Below are 20,739 nucleotides of genomic sequence, written 5' to 3'. Positions count from 1 at the left end.
AATTAATCTTTACTTGGGTTGCATGCAGTTAGAACATGTTTCAGGGCAACATTCAATGTGCAGCACGTACGGTATTGAACATAGCTATTAGTCTTAGTTATCCAGCTTTTGGATTAATAGGACTGTGTGGTCAGCTTGAAATACATTCATGCAGTAATGAAAAATTCCTACAGTACCTTTTAACATGTAACTGTTTTTTAGGCACACTTAAAAGTATCTTTGAGGTCCCATTTTTCTACAGTGGCTGGGCAACAGGTTGATTGGCTGCCACACACAGGCACTGAGATTCAGGGGATTCTTTCTCTTGCAAATACAGCCTCAGCTGTACGTTTTATTTAAGGCTTTAATGTGACTGTACTGTGCAGTAGGTCTCTTCAAGACTTGATTAGATGTTAGTCAACTGTTATAAGTTCAACTGAGTAGGTTTTCTCAAGCAGAAAGTATCATCGCGGTGCAGCCAGCCAATCAAGAAGGCATTAGTGTTGCCATGGGAGTTGACCAGCAATGGCAGTCAGCCTCACTTCTCTACTCATGTAGTGGCTTTAAACAAGCCCCACCCCCTCCCACTGACAGAATCTGGTTGATGTTCAAAGCAGCATGAATTCAAAACCTATTCAGAAGAATTGCATGAATTGAATTTTCAGAGCGGTGTTGAAACTAATAGTGTGTGTGTGTGTGATATATATATATATATATATATATATATATATATATATATATATATATATATATATATATATATACACACACATATATATATAGGTGTACAAATATGTTCAGAAAACATTTGAATGTATTTTAATTTCAAATGATGTATGTTAAATCAGTTATTCCTAAAATGTTTTTTTGTTTCTTGAACATTCTGGTCTGGGTGGTTCTTTAATTTCCTAAGGGGATGGGGTTAAATTGCTGTATTGAAGGGCTGCCTAAATAACCATGTTGAAAAGAAATGAAATGTGCAGTCTCAGATAGCAGCTCAGGAGACCAGCAGAGAAAAAAGAATAATGGAAGGGGCAATTAACTAGAGGGACTATATTGCTCTAGAAGCTTAAAAAGGAGGTCGAATTACTCGAATGCGATTCAGCAGCAGCCAGAAGTTGGTTTTGACTGAGGCTACTGACTGATCATTTGAGTAGATGTGAAGGATCTCATTTATAGCGTGTGGATTGCACTGCCAGCCTGCATTAGAGCCAAACCTGCCCCAGCTGGTCTTCAACTCCAGAGAAATTGGTCAAGACACTTTTTCCCAGTTGGAGGCTGTTAAAACCTTAGAGATTGGAATATGTGGTGCCTATGCTATGTCTTAAATTTGCTCTGCATAAATTGTCAGAAGTCAACTTGATTTTCCGTGGTTGAATTAGTTTGTTGTCCAGTATGTCATGTGGTGATCTTGATGGGCTGTGATCTTGCAGTTCAGTTTGATGCACAAACATAACTAGAGCGTATTAAAAAAAAAACAAAAAAAAACCTGGGTGTCCTTCCTTAAGAAAGAAACTGCAAGACTAGTATTCTGTATTAACAGTAATGATTGCTTTTCTCTCTTTGTTTTACAGATGTTTTTGACAGTGTATCTCAGTAACAATGATCAGCATTTTACAGAGGTGCCCATTACTCCTGAGACCACCTGCCATGATGTGGTGGAGCTGTGCAAGGAGCCTGGAGAAACAGAGTGCCACCTGGCAGAAATGTGGCGGGGTTCAGGTAACAATTCTCCCTGTCTTAAACTTCATTTGAAGCTATACAGTGCTTTTTTTTTTTTTTTTCTTTTCACCCTAGGTGGCCAAACTGCAATGCAGCATGTAACTAACATGTGGGTCTTGTTATACTCTGGTTTTAAATTAGAGTATGTTGAAATTAGGCATTAAGTCTGTGGCTGAGCTGGGATTGAAACCTAGTCAAAGTAGCTGGTTAGGTTGAATGGAAGCTATATGAAGAGTAAGAATTCTAGGAGCTGTATACACTGTAAATCCTATTAAGAAATTATATATATAATTTTGGCACTGGAAGTGGCATGACAAGCTTTTGAATACTTAGAAATAATGCCGATGAGCAGGTCTAGTTTCATGCTCAGCTGCAGCATGAAGCTTTATAAATGCATGATTTTCAGGATCTGAGTTAACACTGGTGGAATTAAACCCTGTGTGTTATCAGATCTGTCCCCCTTGTTCCAATTGCACTGCTGTTTTTATCCCAGCATAAATAAACAAGAAGTCTAAAGTTCATCAAAGCTGATGCTGGCAGGCCAACATTTTTTCCTTGAAGTTCTAATTAGGGCCATCCTATTTTGTTTGCTTCATCAAGCTAATTCGTTTTAGCATTTTGCTGCTGGCACCACTGATATTTATGTGTTCAGTTGCAACTTCATGAGTCTCTATTACAGTGGATTATGAATCAAACTTATTTTTAACTCGGAGAATTGTGTGGGAAGCTTTTTTTTTTTTTTTTGCAATAGACAGAATAAAACTAATGTAATTTATCTTCCATTTTGTTGTTGGTGACTAACTCCCAGATCCTTTAAGGAAAGCTGTAACTTAATAGAAAATGGTATCAATTACAGATTTAATAAACTTAATTTGGTAAGGTCATTGAAAATTGGGTTGATTTTGCTGTAAGAATTCCTTATCTAAGGTCAGGACTGCCCTGTACCACATGAGACAGCAGGTAGAGATCCTATCTGCTTTGTGAAAGTTGAAAGATTTTTTGTGAAGTGTAGTGAGGTATGAGTTAAGCACATTGCCCTGCCCGTTGTCTTTTTTTTAATGGAATACTTTTCTCTTGAGTGGTTGATCAGAGTAACGCAGGCAATTATTTAAAAATGTTTTATTATAGATTTGAACCCTTCAGACCTTTAGGTCATGTTACATGAATAGCTTATTCACATGTTTAATTTATACCTGTTTGTTTGATTGATTGCTTTTTTTTTCCGCACTTCTCTGCAGAGCGAGCCATAGCAGATAATGAGCGAATGCTTGATGTTGTCCAGCACTGGGGGAACCAGAGAACCGAAGTGAGATTCTTCCTTCGGCATGACCAGCCACCCAGCAGAGAATCGGGTAAGGGTGGCAACAGAGGGTCATTCCGTCCCATAGGAGGGGAAATAGAATTCTTTACTCCTCTCCAGATTATCAAGTTAAACATTGACTTAGAGTACTTATTTGGTGATGCAGTTGCAGTAATAAAAACCATGAGTCATGCATTTGCTTTATGCAATACATGGCCTACATCTCACTCCTTATCTCTTTCCCAATGCAGGTATTGTGTGACCTGCAATGTTTGTTTACACAAAGTAGCCCATCATTCATTCTTTCAGTGGTTTCATCAGTTACTACACTGCAGCTTTCTGCATCAGTGCTGTTAAGTAGATATAACTGGAAAGTCAGCAGACCTTTTTAATTTAGATGTATATTGTTGAGTGTAAAAAAAATAGTGGTCAGTGGAGACAGCTTTAAATCTTAACAGTCCATTTATTCAGCGCTTGTCAGGCTTGTCGGTCCAAATTTATTTTACACGCACTGTTTAATTTTTTTTTTTTTCCCCCAAGAGTAAAACGGGTTTAAAAGGCAAAAGAACACTCCATCTCCAGCCAAGCCCCACCCCTTGTTCACTGTATTATTCACATAACTCTTCATAGACATGCATACTGATAAATCCTCACCTGATCACTCGTTTTATCACCAAACTTCTCAGTAATACAGTCCAAGTCATTATTTTATTAACATCTCTGTAACATCTCAAAAAGCTCTGTAAATGTCTGATATTCTTTGAGCACTGTATGCAGTAGCAGCTATCTCCTTTGTTTATGTCTGTGTTATCTCTGTGGTGCATGGGTCTGTCAGATACACCCTTTATTTTTACGGCTTAATTCGGCTCCTGTCTGTCTCACTTGGCCATTGAAAGGTTTTCTCTGCTTTTTCTGGAGAAAAAACGACTAGAGACCTGTGCTTTACGTGTTTGATGTCAGGCAGGGTCATAGGACCGCAAAGGGTTAAATGTGTCATCTTGGATTGCACAGACACACAGCCGTGCTGTCTTTTCTTTACAGTAAAGATTGTATGCTCATTTTGCTCCATCCAAGCTGATTATCATCCTCTGTTCTTAGCTGTGGTTTTGAGCTGTCTGCACATCACCGGAATTCCACCTGTTTGAAGGGTGTCCTCGGCTCACCACGCTCCACCGACCCCTGTAGTCTAGCCGTGTACCTGTAGGCTTGCCTGTAAGCTGCCCAGAGCTGCGTTGTCCTCCGATGCTGTAGCTCTGAGGTGGCTGCATGGTGGGTCTGTAGTGTTAAAAGAAGCAGTCAGCTGTCTGCGCGCGCTTCAGAGGACGGCGTGTGTTCGTCTTCACCGCTCCCGAGTCAGCGTGGGTGGTAACAGTGGGCTGGGCCTAAAAATAATTGGCTAGTCTAAAATGATAAACAATTGACGACTACTAAATTAAATTAATTTAATAAATAAATAAAAAGAAAAATAATCAAACCTGTCCAGGAGGGATACGTCGTATAATACCCTGGTGTTAACACATACGCATTATTCATGTAATTTATATTATATTATTTTACATTTACCTTTCATTCAGAGAAGTTCAAAGCGCCTCGAGACCAGGTTCAGTGTGAGTACATGTTGTGTGATACAGGGACAGTCTTAAACGGTTAAAATATAGTTCACAGATAAAACTAATTTATTAGTAAAATAGTTTGTCTGTTCCATACAAAGCGAGTGTTTTGCTTATCAAAGCTTACTGTGTCTCACATTGTGAGATAAAAATGATCTCTGTAGTTGACTCGTACTCAATTATTGATGTCACCAATGGAAAGATTTAGACAAAGTGATGAGTACAAAACTGCAAGTGTTTTCCTCGGCAAGGATGGAAATATGTAAGACTTATACCACAAAGTGCTTTATTGATCCTGAATATTCTTAATTTTCAGATGGGTTCAATCCCATATGACGTTGTCCTGTTACGAGATGAAAGTATGACTATAGCCCTTTAATTGTCAATACCTTACACACCCTCATTTACTGGCTTCCAGACAAATGAGAGGAACCGTGTTACACACTACTGTGTCAAGGTAACACATCCGCTCCACTTTTTGCTACATTAAATTTCAGATTTTTACATCAATGGGAAAATAACAAAGGCCAGTAGATTTCCATCTGCTGGAGAAACTCTGTGAAGACTATTGTTTTTTGTTTCCTCAATTTAAGGGGACAATCAGTGGTGAATTTCTTCATTTCTATCCAGCTTGAACTCCTAGTGTTGTGTGAAATTTTAGTCTCATCTGTTGGCATCTCTGTTTGGGATTCAGATATTCAACCCTGTGGCTAACAAGCCTTTCCTGTGTTTACTTATATGAATGGTTGGCTGCTAATCTGTTCTAGCTGATCAAGAATTTGTCCCATCGTTACATAATTATAAGAATTTGGCAGATTTTAGGAATGGCTTGGAGAGAGACCTTACAGAATGGTGCCTTGAGTTTCTTTACTGAAACTTTTTCTGTTCCTAGTCCCTCACATGTACTATAGTTATGAAATTAACTAAATACATTTATTTTATTTTTTTCCCCCTGGAGCTTTGTTCATAACTAATTGGGTGCAATTACTAAACCTTTCTGTCTTAAACTACATTTTAGTTATTTCAAACGCACTTCAGAACAGTTGTGAGAATGTGAACCAGTCCTCTAAATTTGTGTTTGTTTATACTGATCTAACAGTAAAGTCAGGATATTGATTCTACAGGTGTGGGAATGGGTTGAAGTCCAGTTATGGCTGGGAGGGAAGTAAACACATCCCATTTGCTGCGTATGCTTGTTGTTTTTCAGATCCTGTTTTTGCAGTTCTGGTTTCATTTAGTCTGTTACTTTTCAAGAATCATTGAATTCCTATAACAAAAAATACAACTGTTTAACATGAAATTATTTTCTATGAAATAGGGGGACCCAGACCCCAGGATCAGACTGTCAAGAAGAATGGCGTGAAAGGTCCTGTAGACAGAAGGATGGAAAATGGGGTGAGTTACTGTACTGTATGTTAAGAGCAAATGGAGGCCTTTGGTTCCTTTGAAGACACAATCCTAAACTAACTGGAATGTCTGGTGTGGCAGAATGGGTAGGGTGGAAGGCATTTTTCTGTTTCGATGTTTTCATTTTGGAATGGGAGGTTTAAAAAAAAAAAATAAAAATAAAAAACACAAAAGATAAACACAATCCTAACAGTGATTAAACTTTTAACATTTGTATTCCTATATTTTCAAGCCAGCTTTTAAAGCCCTCTGTAACCAAGATTATGTATGTATGTGTGTATATATATATATATATATATATATATATATATATATATATATATATATATATATATATAATTATTATTTTTTTAAATAGTAGTTTGTCTCATGCAGTACTTACACCACTTATTAGCCTATTTTCATTATCACAAGTCTATTCTGCTATAGATCAGCAGAATAATTTAATTTTGACTAGTGGTGCTAACTTATCCTGCCACCACACTAGATTCACTTCTTATATAGTTGCTACCAACACTCCACGTGCCCCCCTCATAGTCCTATTCTGTTGCTCTGAGAATCGGGTTAGGTATGTAGATATAAGAACTCTGCCTTAAGTTCCTTTGTTTGTTTTGCAGGTGGGAGTTCCCCGGATGGACATGACTTTGTCTGAACTGCAGGAGATGGCAACAAGGCAGCAACAGGAAATTGATGCTCAGCAGCAGCTACTAGCTTCCAAGGTACGGGTCCAAATGCTTTGTATTATATTGAAAATGAATGCCATGACTGCTGAAACGCCATTTATACTTAATATGTACCTGCAAGCTGGCGACATTGTACCACTAGCTTCTCTGGAAAGCAAACAATACCCCTGGTTAATAATTAGAACATGGCACTATGAAGAACATGAAGTCTGATTTTAATAATCCCTACTGGTAAAAGTTCCCTACTGGTTCCTGTATCAAGAAATTAGCTATCTGTTAGAATACCATTCATATTAATAGGATATACAAAATGTTCCCTATTTAACATTACACACTATTTTGTTAATATATTATGAACTGTCTTCTGCATACCTCAAAGCAATATACCTCTATGCATGTAAAACTTCCCTTTTATCCAGGGGTTCACATGATTGCTTTAAGTACAATATAGACCTGTTAATTATTTGACTAGTCTACTGCAACAGTAAGAAATTATTAAAAATAAAAGCTGTTTACAAGTACAGTTACGGTATAATAATTAAATGACCTGGATCTCCATCCAAGTCATTTAATTAGAGTTCTAATTATTTGCCCATGAAAACTGGAGTGGAGTGGCTTTTAAAGTCTAATCCAAGGCTTCTCAAACCCAGTCCTTGCCCCCCAACATGTTGTCTGGTTTTCATTCCATCTGAGCTCAGTTACTTGACTAAACCCGTAATTGAACTAATAATTTGCTTAATTTGTTATTTTTTAATTGTACTCGGCTCCTAAAAAGTCGCAAATTTCAAGTTCTTTATAAATTGTTGTAGTTAGCTTGAAATCTCCCACTTTAAGAGCTAAGGATAATTAAAAAGTTCAATTTAAGCAAACATATTTATTAAATATTAAAAGGGTTTAGTTATGTAATTGAGAGCTCAGTTGGAATGAAAACCAGAAGACAGTGGGGTCCCAAGGAAGCCCTGGTCTAAACTATGCTGTGTGTGTCTACAGGAGCAGCGTCTGCGCTACCTCAAGATGCACGATCAGAGGCAGCAGCAGCAGGCGTCCGAGCAGGAGAAGCTCCAGAGACTGCGGGAAATTGCAGAGAACCAGGAGGCCAAGCTCAAGAAAGTACGAGCGCTAAAGGGACATGTGGAGCAGAAGCGTCTCAGCAATGGCAAACTTGGTGAGCCACGTTCTGTGCAGCAACACGTCGAGGGTTTAGAATGGTATCTCCTAACCCTGATTTAATCTCAATCCTTGTCCTGAAACAGGATGATCCATTTGGGCTGAAAAACCTGTGTGAAAATATTCAAGAAGATACTCCTCATTTTGCAAAGCCCAATTATTTTTTTATTTCAACCCGGCTCACCACTGCCACCCCCGCTCAGACTTGGGAGAGACAAAGCCGTCCGCTTCTTTTCACTCTGCAGGCCTGCCATGTAGCCACCTCAGAGCTACAGCATTGAAGGACCACGCAGCTCTGGACAACTTGCTTGCAGGCGCCCGGCCAGTCTACAGGGGTCGCTGGTGGGTGGTGAGCAGAGGACATCCTGGCTGACCTAAGCCCTCCCCACCCGGGTGGCGCTCGGCTAATTGTCCATGGTTGGCGGTGGAATAGCCTGGACTCAAATCGGCAATCTCCAGGCAATAGGGCACATACTGCACTCCACATGGAGTGCCTCTACCGGGTGCGCCACTCGGGAGCCCCCCAAGATCTTAATTTTAATCAAATTGTAAAAAATATTTTTAAAAGAGCATGTTTTATAGTTCTATCTGTAATCTGAAAATCAGTATTGGCATAAATCTAAGGAAGATTAGTAAAACCATCTTTGCTGTCTTGTGTTCAATCATTCATTTTTTTTTAATCAAATTAAATAGCATATTTTTGCAGGTTTGTCAAAAGTTTAGAAGTCACTGCCTTAAGTACATTTGATAAACAATATAAAGATTTTTATTAAATATGTGACTCTATACTGAATCGGGGAACATTGGAATAAAGTAATAGCTTTTTACAATCTCAACAAAATGACAGAATTTTTTTTTTTCTCTGCCTCTATCCCATTTACCATGATATCGGTTCTGGTTTCAAGTCCTTACTGTAAAACTTTTTTATAAAGTATGTCAGTCCCCCCCCCCACCCCCCCCCCCACCCACCCACCCATCAAGTAACTCTTGGACCTTAACATTAAACTAATTTTGACGGATCTGCCAAGTACTCTTAGAATAGTATCCCCCCCACCCCCCCATAGCGGAGAGTAACTACTACCGCTGATTGTTCCCTGCAGTGGAGGAGATTGAGCAGATGAACAGCCTGTTTCAGCAGAAGCAGAGGGAGCTGGTAGTGGCAGTGTCCAAAGTGGAGGAACTCAGCAGGCAGCTGGAGATGCTGAAAAATGGCAAGATCGACAGTTTTCATGACAACAAAGGGGCTGTTGCTGAGCTGGACCGACTTTACAAGGAGCTGCAGGTGGGAAACCGTGCTTGGTAGGGGGGGGAGTTGGGCTATAACAGTCAAATTCCAGTTTTAAGATGAACCTCATTTTCCATTTGGTTAAAATGTAACATTTTGAAATGTGCATTGTGAAGGATTTAATTAAACCCTGAAGTTTACAAGCATGATGAATTAGGAAGTGTTAAATCATTTGTTTTAGAAGCCTGGTTCTCTTTAACCTAAGTTGTTTACTGCGTTCCTGTTGTCTTTTTACTAGAAGCAATACTTGGGCTGTACTGTATTCACATAAAATGGCCTTGCACTATCAGAGCTAGTTTATATTTAGTCATTTCCTAAAAATGTATAGTACTCCCCTTAGTGTGAGTCTCCAGCCTGTACTGTCAGGGTGTGCACCCTACCCAAAGACTGAGAAACATGGCACTCAGAAATGACTCTGTGTTGCCATGCTGAAGTGACTTTATACTGAACCTTGGTGTTTCTGCCCTCAGCTGAGAAACAAACTGAACCAGGAACAAAATGCAAAGCTGCAGCAGCAAAGGGAATGTTTAAACAAGCGCAACACAGAGGTGGCAGTGATGGACAAGCGTGTGAACGAGCTGCGAGATCGCCTGTGGAAGAAGAAGGCAGCCCTGCAGCATAAGGAGAATGTGCCAGTGAGTAGTAAAAGAACAGATGAAAGCGAAAGAAAACCTGTAATCTGTGGGCTAGTTTGCTTAAATTTGAAGATCTTTTTTTTTTTAACCAATAACTGTTTTCTTGGAAACTGCTGCAACAAAACAGGCTCCCTTTTGAAATAAACTATTTGTATATTTAACAATTTTATAGAACAGTCTTTCATAATGACTGTCGCTATATGGCTAAAGACATCTATAACACCCTTAAAAAAATGAATATTTATTTAGTAAATTGTATATCGCTGTATCTCTTGAGTTAGGAACAAAGTCTGACAGAACTTTTGTGTATTGTGTCAGACACAGGTTTTTGTATTGTAATTACACAGCTTGAATCCTAAGTAGATGTGGAGCTGAAAACAATGGGGATGATAAATGTACTGAAGAACAAAAAAGTAATTCTAGGTTTTGAGAATCACATTATCATTGTGATGAAAAGCAGTGCACAGGGTTTACAGTAGACTTTAAACTTGTTCTAAATATGTATCAAGACACTAGCGTAGGTTACATCTCTTTAAAGACTTAAATGCATGTAGAAGAAAAGGCTAGTTTTGGGTATGTGATATGAAAGGTGTTGCTTTTTTTCGAACTAAAGTGATCACATTTTGTTATTTGCAACAAGGTCATTTCAGTGTTCTTCTGACCAGAATCTTAATGAAGCAAGACCTTTAGATCACTGCAGAGGAAGGCAATCAACAGATTGCACCTCACTGCCAGATTGCGCGATCTTTGTAAAGCATCCAGGGTAACATGTTTACCCATACCCAAGTAAAAGCATGTTCAGTTTTGTAATGCTGTATTGTATTCCATAGGCAATTTAGTGATGCTTTCTGCTGCAGCTAACTGCAGTTCCCCAGTTTTGATATGTAAAAGGTCAGTTTAATTTTCTTTGTCTCTTTTTTCCTAAGACTGTCTTTCCTGGTAAAGAAAATTCAACAAAAGAAAACCAAAACAAATATTTTACAAAGAAGGTAATTGTATGTATTATAATTAATAGATCTATTGTTATCCAACTTAGGAGAACATGAAGCTTTCCCTTAACCATGTCACATTTATTATAGATGCATTTTTGGCATACCCAAATAAAGACCTATAAATATGTTCAAGTATGTTGGTTAGAAAAACGTACACCAGTCTTGCTTCTGAAAGCTCTACAGTGCAACCTGACTGTTGTTGGTAGCTTTTTGTTCTCTCACTCTTAAGGGCTCCTCACACCGGATGCAATGTGATTTGTCCTGCGATAAAATGATACTTTCACTGCAACACTAACTTTCAAATAAAAATGTAGAATACGTAATAGCTTTTCAGAATACTTATTTCAGTAAAGGTAAACAAATTATGCACACCAGTTCTATCCAGTTCCCTGGAAATGGACTGCCAGATGTTCTCCCTCATTGCTGTGTGTCTATAATTTTTGCTGCTTTTATTGTACAGCTCCGGATATTTTGATACTGCAAGAATTATCTTTTCTTGCCTCATATGATGAACTCCACACATAGAATGAATACTCCCAGTCTCTATGTTGCTCGGGTCAGGAGTAAAAAAAACAAAGAATATATTTCCCAGAGATCCTTGATATAATCTTTTTATGGTGCCAAAGTAGTATCTCTCCTCTAGAAATCCTCCCACATCCTTTAGTATTGTTGTCCAAATTACTCCTGCGTATGCTTTGGTCCAGGCGTAGTTATGATTATGCTTCATTTGTTTGGGGGAAGACGAATACATTTTTTTTTTTTTTCCTTCTAGCAGTTTCTCCTGTTTTTTTTTTTTTTTACCAGTGTGTTGTACACATGCCTTCAGTTTGTTTGCAGTGTGGCTCCCCTCTAGCACCTTCTTGTGTTAGAAATGTATCTCTAATGTGTGTTGACTTGGCGGACACACAGACACAAAGGGAAAGGGCTCTTTCACCCCCAGTTCTGCATTCTGAAATAATCCGCTCTTCATCCTCAACAACAACAGAAAGTCTAAGCAGTCTAGACCGACTCACAAAGCCCGGGAGACGACGACGTTATGGACTCTGGCCTGGATGAAGGCGCATCAGAGGCTGGAGACGGTACTGCAATTGTGTATACCAGTGCAGATAACGGTTTTAAAAAGAATCTCATCGTCCCTCAACATTACTACCCAGACTGGTACTGAAGAGGATGATTTCCTAAGCATCATTGATGCAAAGGATAGGAAAGCCTTTGAAGGTTTCCCCTACCACGAGTCTGGAGGCCCGTTGACGCTCTATGGGGTAAGGCAGCTTTTGCTGCACCACATTTTCCCAGAATAGACAAATTCTATGGATAACGGAAAATCATAAAAATGTTTAAATTGCCTAAAGTAGGAGACAGAAAGGTTGATACCTTCTTGAAAAGAGGCTACTCCACCTCTACTTACAGTATGAGCATCAATAATTACCAAATACATGCTGCAAAATACCAACACAAGATGTGGAGCCAGCTGTCAGCTTCCTTACAGACTCCATCCCCGGAGAACATCAAACTGGTCATGCAGATTCCAGAAGAGGGCAAAAATCCAGCTACAGACAGCATGCGATAGCGTGGACACCAATGCTAGGGCTGTGGCGAATGCTGTATCTGCAAGATGTTGTCTGCATATGAAAACAGCGAACTTAACCACGGACACAGTACTGGAGCTACCTTTTCAAGGGGACCTGCTGTTCAGCACTGGACTCACGGACTCCCTGGCACAGATGGAGGAGGCAAGACAGACCATTGGATCCTTTTTAACAGCTGGGAAAGGTGCATCTTTTAATAAGGGTTATTTCAACAGGCATAGGTTTAGACAGCAGACAAACCAATCATCCTTTGGAGACAAAACCGGTTTCAGTGGAGCCAAGGTTTCGGGCCGTACGGATCCTCCTGGGGATATAATAAAGGCAGAGGTCGGGTCATAAACCTACATCTTACCGCCCCTCACATCTGTCAGTGGGGGGGGGGGGGGGGGGTAGTGTGTCTCATTTCTGTTATGTGGTGTGTTACTTGTGCCTTCTAACCATAAAAATCTGGAACTGGTGCAGGACACATCACTTTCCAGGCAACTTATATACCCGAACTCTACAACAGACTTGCAGACTGGCTGAGCAGAGAAACTGTGCCTCACAAGTAAAAAAATTCAACCACAAGTGGTACAAATTAAAACACCCAAAAATAGACCTGCCACAACACAAAACACCCAGCTGCCATTGTTTTGCTCCAGTTTCCAGGAAAGAGCAGCCATGGAAACAGATGGGCTGTCCATTTCATGATCAAACAGCTTAATGTATACAAAACCTCCCATGCCACTAATCCCAGCTGTGCTCAAAGACAGAGACAAAGCTACTCTTATTCTAGTAGACCCTTACTGGGCTAAGAGGTTCTGGTTCTCTGATATCCTGGAAATAGTGGAAGAGAGACCTTTGCACTTACCAGTGAGCTGCGATTTGCTGTCTCAGAACAAGGGAAACATGCTGCACAACAGTCCTTCAGTTACGGCTAGCTGCTTGGAGACTGAACTGCCAAAGTGCTATCTAAACAAGCAGTCAATGTCTTACTTGCATCAAAGAAATCCTCCACTTTTCAAGCCTATACAGGAAAATGGAGAGAGTTTGCTCTCCTGGTGTAACCACACAGATACATCTCTTATCAACATTTTTATCTTGCCTTAGCCACCTGTTCCACAGGGGTCTTTCAATATCCTCCATCAATGTGCATATTGCGCCAATCTCCTGATGTGGAAAACAGCATTTCTATTGGCAGTGGTGTCAGAAAGGAGAGTAAGTGAGCTCCAAGCACTAGTGATTGATGCACTCTACTTCAGTCCTTCAGGGACAGGATTATATGTAGACCAAATCCCCAATTCTTGCCTAAGGTGGTATTAGGTTTTCATATCAACCAGGTCGTAACTTTTTTTCAGGATTTTTACCCAAAACCCCATAAATCAGAGAAGGAGACTGGGTACCACTTAACTGATGTATGGAGGGCACTGAATTTCCACATTCATAGAACTATCAGTAAGAGAGCTTCAGGTCAGCTTTTTGTGTCTTAGGTCAAACCTGTGTCACAACAGACCATTTCTAGGTGGATTTACATCTTGTATCAAGTTTTGTTTTAAACTTATTTTGATAGGTCCTGTTCCAGGACCTATCAAAGTCCACTTGATAAGAGGAGTGGCTAGTACTTTGGCAAAATTTGAAATCCGTCCCAATCCAGGATGTCTGCAATGCCGCTACCTGGGCTCTTTCGAGACCTTTTATAAAACATTTCAATTTAAATATGTCTTGCTCTCAGCCCACCTTTACTCACTCTGTGTTGTCTGTGGCTTCTTCCACTAATATCTGACCTGCCAGCCTTTATCTGTTTCCTTTGATAGAGTTCACTCTGTGTGTGGAGTTCATCATGCAAGGTAAGAATATGAAGATTACCAGTACCTGTAATATGGTTTCTTCGTAGAATAATGAACTCCACACACCTGTATTCCACCCTCCTTTGCCCTTTTTTATCTTTTTTTTTTTTGTGGAAATTTGGACAACAATACTAAAGGATGTGGAAGGTTTTATAGAGGACGGATGCTACTTTGGCAACAAAAAAAAAATTATATCTAGGATCTGTGGGAAAGAGATTGATTGTTTTTGTTCTGCTGACCTGAGCAACATGGACACTGGGAGTTCACTCTGTGTGGAGTTCATCGTTCTATGAATAAACCATTTTACAGGTGATTGTCGTCTTCTTCCGCCATTGTTTACTGAAGGCGCACAAGGGAAGCTGTTCCTCATCGTTCAGTTCCCTAGCTATCAAGCAAGAAAATTGCAAAAATAGACACTAATGCAAAAAAAATACGATTGTTTCAGTGTAGCCCCTCGCATCTCAGGCAGTGTAACGACTCATATAAAAAATAAACCATGTATTTTTTGTTGTGGTGCGAGTGTGGCGTTGTACCAGACATTCGCTTGTCGTTTCACATCCAGTGTGTAGAGGCCTTTATGGCGCCTGTTTGTGCTGCAGCAGTTTCTATCATTATTTCTGTAGTATTTTCACATATTTGAATAGTAAATTAATGTTTAAAGGTCTATTCAAACCTGAAATGTAGTTGTAGGATTTTTGACCAAAACAGCACCACAATGTGGCCAAATATTGAAATTGCAGTCTTCTAAATTAAAGGTAAACTTCTATTTTTTTGCACACCCTACCTAGTTTTGTCTAACATAAAATACAACCTGTTCCAAAATTAGTTTCATTTTAATTCCCAATCATCTTTAAGCCACCTTCTTGATGCGTAGAAAATGGCTTCAATATCTGCTTTTTAATATGAAATGAATAACAATCTAAAAGCATCTCTGTTTTTAGATTGTACCTGACAGCAATGCATCTCAGCAGACGGGTTCACCCCAAAGTAGAGTGGCTGCGGTCGGTCCGTATATACAGTCCTCCACCGTGCCACGCGGCCCCTCCAGACATGAGCTCCTGATCAAGCCAGCTTACCCTGATGGCACGTCCACTCTGCCCGTGCAAGACGGTCCCCTGAAAACACAGACGCTTCCAATGGGAGGAGCTGTGAAAACTGCTGCAGGTACTATTTTTATTTATTTATTTATTTATTTATTTATTTATTTTAGCTTCTATTGAAATCAAGTCTATTGAAGTCTTCTGTGCACATAAGGAATGATCCTTAGGTAAAATTAAAGTAGAGAAATGCTATTGCTATTCTATTTTTTTTTTTTTTTTTTTTTTTGTATTTGGAATTGCCAATTATTTTTCTTCTTTTCTACCCAATTTGGTAAGTCCGGCTCACCGCTGCCTCCCCTGCACTGACTCAGGAGAGGCGAAAAAAGGACATGCGTCCTCCGAAACATGTGCGGTCAACCGTCCGCTTATTTTCACTCTGCAGGCCTGCCATGCAACCACCTCAGAGCTACAGCGTCGGAGGACCACGCAGCTCTGGGCAACTTACAGGCAGGCCCGCAGCCACACCCTGGCTGATCTAAGCCCTCCCTCCCCGGGTGGCGCTTCGGCAGTTGTGCACCGCTTCCTGGGAACTCCTGTCCACGGTCGGCAGTGGAATAGCCTGGATTTGAACCGGCGAGCTCCAGGCTATAGGGCGCATCCTGCACTGCATGCAATATACATATAAAAAAAAAAATGTATATTACACACATATATAAGTATTCGGCAGGATCACAGTTTGCTGTCCATAAACAGCCTAGAGTGTGTTACAGCAGGCTCTTTTGTTTTCTATAAGCAGGTAGAAAGCTTGCCCGGGCACTGCCAAGGCCCTGGGCAGAGCCCTGCTTGGATGTGACTCTGAGTTCAGAAGGTACCGCAGCAGGCAACCCCTGCTTTCTAGTGAGCCAGATCTCTTGTGGTGCCGTGCCATGCCGTGCTGTGCTGTATGATTACTTTCCTCCCTGCTTGCTTGTCCTTAAAAGGTTACTACCTGGTTTAAAAAAACAGACCAGGTTAATTGTAGTCGTCTTCTGATGATTGATCAGTGCCTGACTCAGTTCTCAGATATACTGTGTTTCATATGAATAACCAAAATAGACATATTTTTGATGAGGAATAGATCATTTAGGTAATTTTATTCTCTCTTTACTAATGTGATACTAAATAAATGTCCCAGGTCTTGCAAGTATTGTGTGTGGTTGGAAGTTTTCTTCGTGGCATTTGGAAATTAAGAGAAAAGAAAAAATCACTGCCGAGTTTACATGTCCTTACTGCTAACCTATGTGGCACCCTGTTGGCTTGGAATTTAGGAGAGCAGTTTATTTTAATAGTGATGGTTTAATCATATGTATGTGCATGTGAGTGTGTGGTATTTGCTTTAAGATTTAAGGTTTTAGCTTATTAAAAACGTCTTGTTTCATTTTACCACATGCATTTATAGAAGAGCTGTTCTTACTAAAGCCACTAAAAGAACTACGGGCTAAAAGACAAGGTATTTAATTAGATATTTCTGTCACGTTCTGTCTGATTTTACACAATTAAAAAAAAAATGTATTAAAAAAAAAAAAAAAAAAAGGAATTTAAGTTATTTTGTTAACGTGGTTCTTTTTCACTTGGTTTTACTTGTTATTTGTAAAAGGTATTACATTTAAAATGTTTTAATAGGTTCAGGAAGCCAGGCTCCCAGGCCACCTGAGGCCAGCACTGACTGGAGTAATGTAGACCCCTCTGCGGGTCATGGCTCGGTCTCCACTCTGCCCAGGACAGGGACACACAGCACTGCAGAGCAGGGTAATATAGCACTTGTCAATATGGTACACACACAACCACAATTTGGAACATTAGTATCATCCACCAATGATCTCTACTCCGTGGTGCATATCCCACTACAGCTCTCCAGTTGCTTATCCAGTGAAAACACTTTTACTTGGATTCTCACCCTTTTTAGGTTGCTGATCTTTTTTTGTGGATTTTGTGGATTTTTTTTTTTTTTAATGTATTGTTTTATTGTAAGAGGAGCTGTGTAAATTTTTGGTCAAGCGATTTTACTGGTCATATCTAATAAAGGCCCATCTTCCATTAACAGATGACACGGACATAATGTTGAGAGAAAAAGACAAGAAGGTACGTCCTTTCTCCATGTTTGAATCGACAGATCCGTCCACTGGCGTAACGTCCACAGGAGGTCTTCGGAAAAACCAGAGCAATGAGGACCTGCGAGATGCACAGGTACGCCATACCAGACGACACAGCGTAGCATTGGAAACCATAATGGCAGATCATCCTCGTGGTAAAATAGTTGGATCTAGATGTAGCCGTCTGATCTGAGAGCTCACACAGCAGGTGTTATTGTTGAGTGGGGATAAAACGAGATTCAGTTCAAGAATAATACATTATTGCATGGGGAAGAAAAAATGCCTTTTGGTTAATTTTGGAAATACTAGAAACATGTTGATTTAATGTACATTTTGTATTTTAACTTTTTTTCCCCCCCCAGAATGCTCCCAGGAACCCAGTGAAAATCCCACCCCCTGTCCCCAGCAAGCCCAGTAAAATAAACCTATCTTTCATCAATCCATCCAGCCAGCCTCCAACTATTGACAGTACACTGGAGGGTTCGCAGAAGCCTGTTTTGGTTGCAGGGACTTTTCCTGGCAAAACCAAGCTGGTAACCCAGCAGCCGCAGCCCCTGGCACAGCATTCCTCTCAGCAGATCCAGCAAAGAATCTCTGTAGCCCCCTCCCTGCCAGCCACAAGTCAAAGCCACACCCTCCCACTGCCCTCCAAACAAGAGACTCCCCCAGCTGCCACTGTGCGCCCCTTCACTCCACAACCACCAGCTAAGGATGCACCACCCCAACCCTTCCACAAACCACAGACTGTGGCAGCCAGCTCTATTTATTCAATGTACACACAGCAACATACCCCAGGCAAGAACTTTCAGCAAGCCGTGCAAAGCACACTAACCCGTGCACAGACCCGAGGGACGCCCTTCACTAGCGGTGAGTGTGTGCACGTGAGAATGCATGCTGACCTTGGGGTAGAAATAGAGGGGGAGAAAAAGAATAATGCTGTGCTTCATGAAATTTTGCTCGTCTCGGATAATACAGTATATTTAATGGTATAGAACTGTCAAAGTGAACCAACCGATTGTTTGTCCTAAAGCATCAAGTTCTGTATTTTTAGAAAGTGGGGTTTTTTTTGTAATTTAGCTAACTTGTTTTTTGTCTTTATTCATATAGTATATGGAAAACCTGTAATCGTAGGAACCAGCAGCTTCCAGCAGTCACAAGGACAATTCTCTGAAAACTGCCACATGGACCAGCCTGATTCTGAACTGGAGCAGGGAGTGATCAGCTCTGGATGTGAGCCTCAGGAGACGGAGCGAATCCCTCGGCCCTTGAGCCCCACCAAGCTGCTGCCCTTCATCTCTAACCCCTACCGGCACCAGAGCGAAATGGAACTGGATGCTCTGAGAAAGAAGCTGTACAATGCACCTCGGCCCCTGAAGAAGCGCAGCTCCATCACAGAGCCCGAGGGCCCCAACGGCCCTAACATCCAAAAGCTGCTGTACCAGAAGACCACCTTGGCCGCCATGGAGACAACGGGTTCTGCTCCTTTCTATCAGCCAAATCCAGCACCAGAGGAAGAAAATGGGCCACACGAAGAAGCCACCAGCACGAAGGACAAAGAGGGCCCTGAAATTGAAGCAGTGCCTGAAACAGGCACATCAGAAGCCAACGTGATAAAAGAACAGGAGGAGTTTATACCCCCTCCTCCACCCTCCCACCCTGCACCCATACCTGAAGGACTGCTGGAATCCCTGAGCTCCCAACTGCCCCCTGGAGAGGAGGAGAATGACCCCAGTGCCCCCCTGCCTCTGGAGGCCTACATGGAGGAGTATCCACCATACCCTCCTCCTCCCTACCCTATCACGGGGGAGCAGGAGAACCTCGGAGAGGACACCTTCAGCATGCGGCCCCCTGAGATCACAGGCCTGGTTTCGCTCCCACCGGTACGTTGGCAGTAATTTGAACGTCCTTCTGTTTCATTGTCTTTCCTTATTTGTACAGTAACCTTGGTAAATGGGTTACTCTTCAGTTATTTGTTGATTTGATAAACATTTATAAATAAAATGTAAATACATTGAAGATGACTTTCTTTGAATAAAATTAATGAAAGACTACTATTGCAGAATTGTAACATTTATTAAAACTGCCTTAGACTGTATGAGGTTAATTTCAATTCATGATGAAAGAACTAAAGAAAATCACTTGGTGAATGATTAGTCTTTTATTTACTTGAACATTAATTAGTTTTGAGTAATCATGAAAGATCAGAGTCCACAGTTTATAGTGATTTAGAAGTGCTTTGGTCCCAATTCGAAATGCTTAATCAGTTAATCTGATCTGTGCTTTGGTATTAAATTTGAAAAGATTTTTTGTCATCTTTAGTAGTTAGACCCTTAAGTTAGTGTATCGTTTAAGACATAAGATGTTAGTGTTTTATATCACAGATTTAAAATGAGGTAATCATGGTTGTAGTTTTTATTTAATCCCAATTACATGTACTGTAACAATAAGCATTGTCATACCTATTGTGCTGGTAACTTCATTGTGGGACTGGTGTGTTTGTTTCATCATGCTCTGTTTCTCCTCCATCTAACTCTGGTTTGCTTGTATTAGGGTAAGAGGACAAACCTGAGGAAGACTGGCTCAGAGAGGATAGACCACGCGATGCGTGTAAAATTCAACCCGCTCGCTCTTCTGCTCGACTCTTCTCTGGAGGGGGAGTTTGACCTGGTGCAGAGAATAATATACGAGGTAACTGATTCACCTTCCTACTAAACACTGCTAGAACTGTTACTTTTTTTTGTGTCTTTGCATTTTTAAGTTATTTTTTATGTATTTATCGCCAACTGGGGTCTGAAACCAACCTCTGCACAGATGCCAGAATGTGGCCTCTACGTGCAGAGACACTGAAACACTAATAGCTGTTGCTTCAACCATTGTTTCCTCAGGTGGATGACCCAAGCCAGCCAAATGACGAAGGGATCACAGCACTTCACAATGCAGTGTGTGCCGGCCACACCGAAATCGTCAAGTTCCTTGTCCAGTTCGGGGTGAACGTTAACGCGGCCGACAGTGATGGCTGGTGAGTTCAGTTCTATTGATGTCTCCCTCAGATTCCTAGCTGTTTCAATGTTTTCGCCAGTTCTGATCTGTATTGTTGTACGTTACCAAATCCTTACTCACTGGTTCAGGATACGTTCGATGCGCATCACAAAAGAGAGTCATCAGAATAATGTAATCAGAATACCTCCAGTGAGTTCTGTCAAAGATTGTGAACATGTGAGGCTGGGGGGGGGGTGATGCTCGGGAAGAAATGATTAGTTTTCAGAAGAGTGAAAAATGAGTGTCAAAAGCTGACCTACTGTACAGAATAGCTGCAGTAGTTCTTTTATAGAACATTTCTTTTGCATTTTGCTAAATCTTTATGCTTTTATT

At 40.7% G+C, this 20,739-nt stretch overlaps 1 protein-coding gene across 4 annotated transcripts in view; it reads left to right on the top strand.

Moving 5' to 3' along the window:
- Nucleotides 1-20,739, top strand: part of tp53bp2a (tumor protein p53 binding protein, 2a) — a 32,517-nt gene that overhangs the window by 8,594 nt on the left and 3,184 nt on the right. Inside the window, exons 2-17 of one of the 4 annotated variants that reach the window (XM_041252027.1) lie at nt 1,554-1,701; nt 2,940-3,053; nt 5,930-6,006; nt 6,636-6,737; nt 7,692-7,866; nt 8,969-9,150; nt 9,624-9,788; nt 10,715-10,777; nt 15,137-15,359; nt 16,674-16,724; nt 16,898-17,023; nt 17,319-17,461; nt 17,730-18,234; nt 18,475-19,247; nt 19,918-20,055; nt 20,253-20,386. In XM_041252027.1, the coding sequence (XP_041107961.1) occupies nt 1,554-1,701; nt 2,940-3,053; nt 5,930-6,006; nt 6,636-6,737; nt 7,692-7,866; nt 8,969-9,150; nt 9,624-9,788; nt 10,715-10,777; nt 15,137-15,359; nt 16,674-16,724; nt 16,898-17,023; nt 17,319-17,461; nt 17,730-18,234; nt 18,475-19,247; nt 19,918-20,055; nt 20,253-20,386 (3,119 nt within the window). The remainder of the gene's footprint in view (nt 1-1,553; nt 1,702-2,939; nt 3,054-5,929; nt 6,007-6,635; nt 6,738-7,691; nt 7,867-8,968; nt 9,151-9,623; nt 9,789-10,714; nt 10,778-15,136; nt 15,360-16,673; nt 16,725-16,897; nt 17,024-17,318; nt 17,462-17,729; nt 18,235-18,474; nt 19,248-19,917; nt 20,056-20,252; nt 20,387-20,739) is intronic. The other 3 variants (XM_041252029.1, XM_041252028.1, XM_041252030.1) reach the window with 3 other exon arrangements.

Source organism: Polyodon spathula, chromosome 6, assembly GCF_017654505.1.
Source record: "Polyodon spathula isolate WHYD16114869_AA chromosome 6, ASM1765450v1, whole genome shotgun sequence".
Taxonomy (NCBI): domain Eukaryota; kingdom Metazoa; phylum Chordata; class Actinopteri; order Acipenseriformes; family Polyodontidae; genus Polyodon; species Polyodon spathula.
This window is presented reverse-complemented; position numbering and strand designations above follow the sequence as displayed.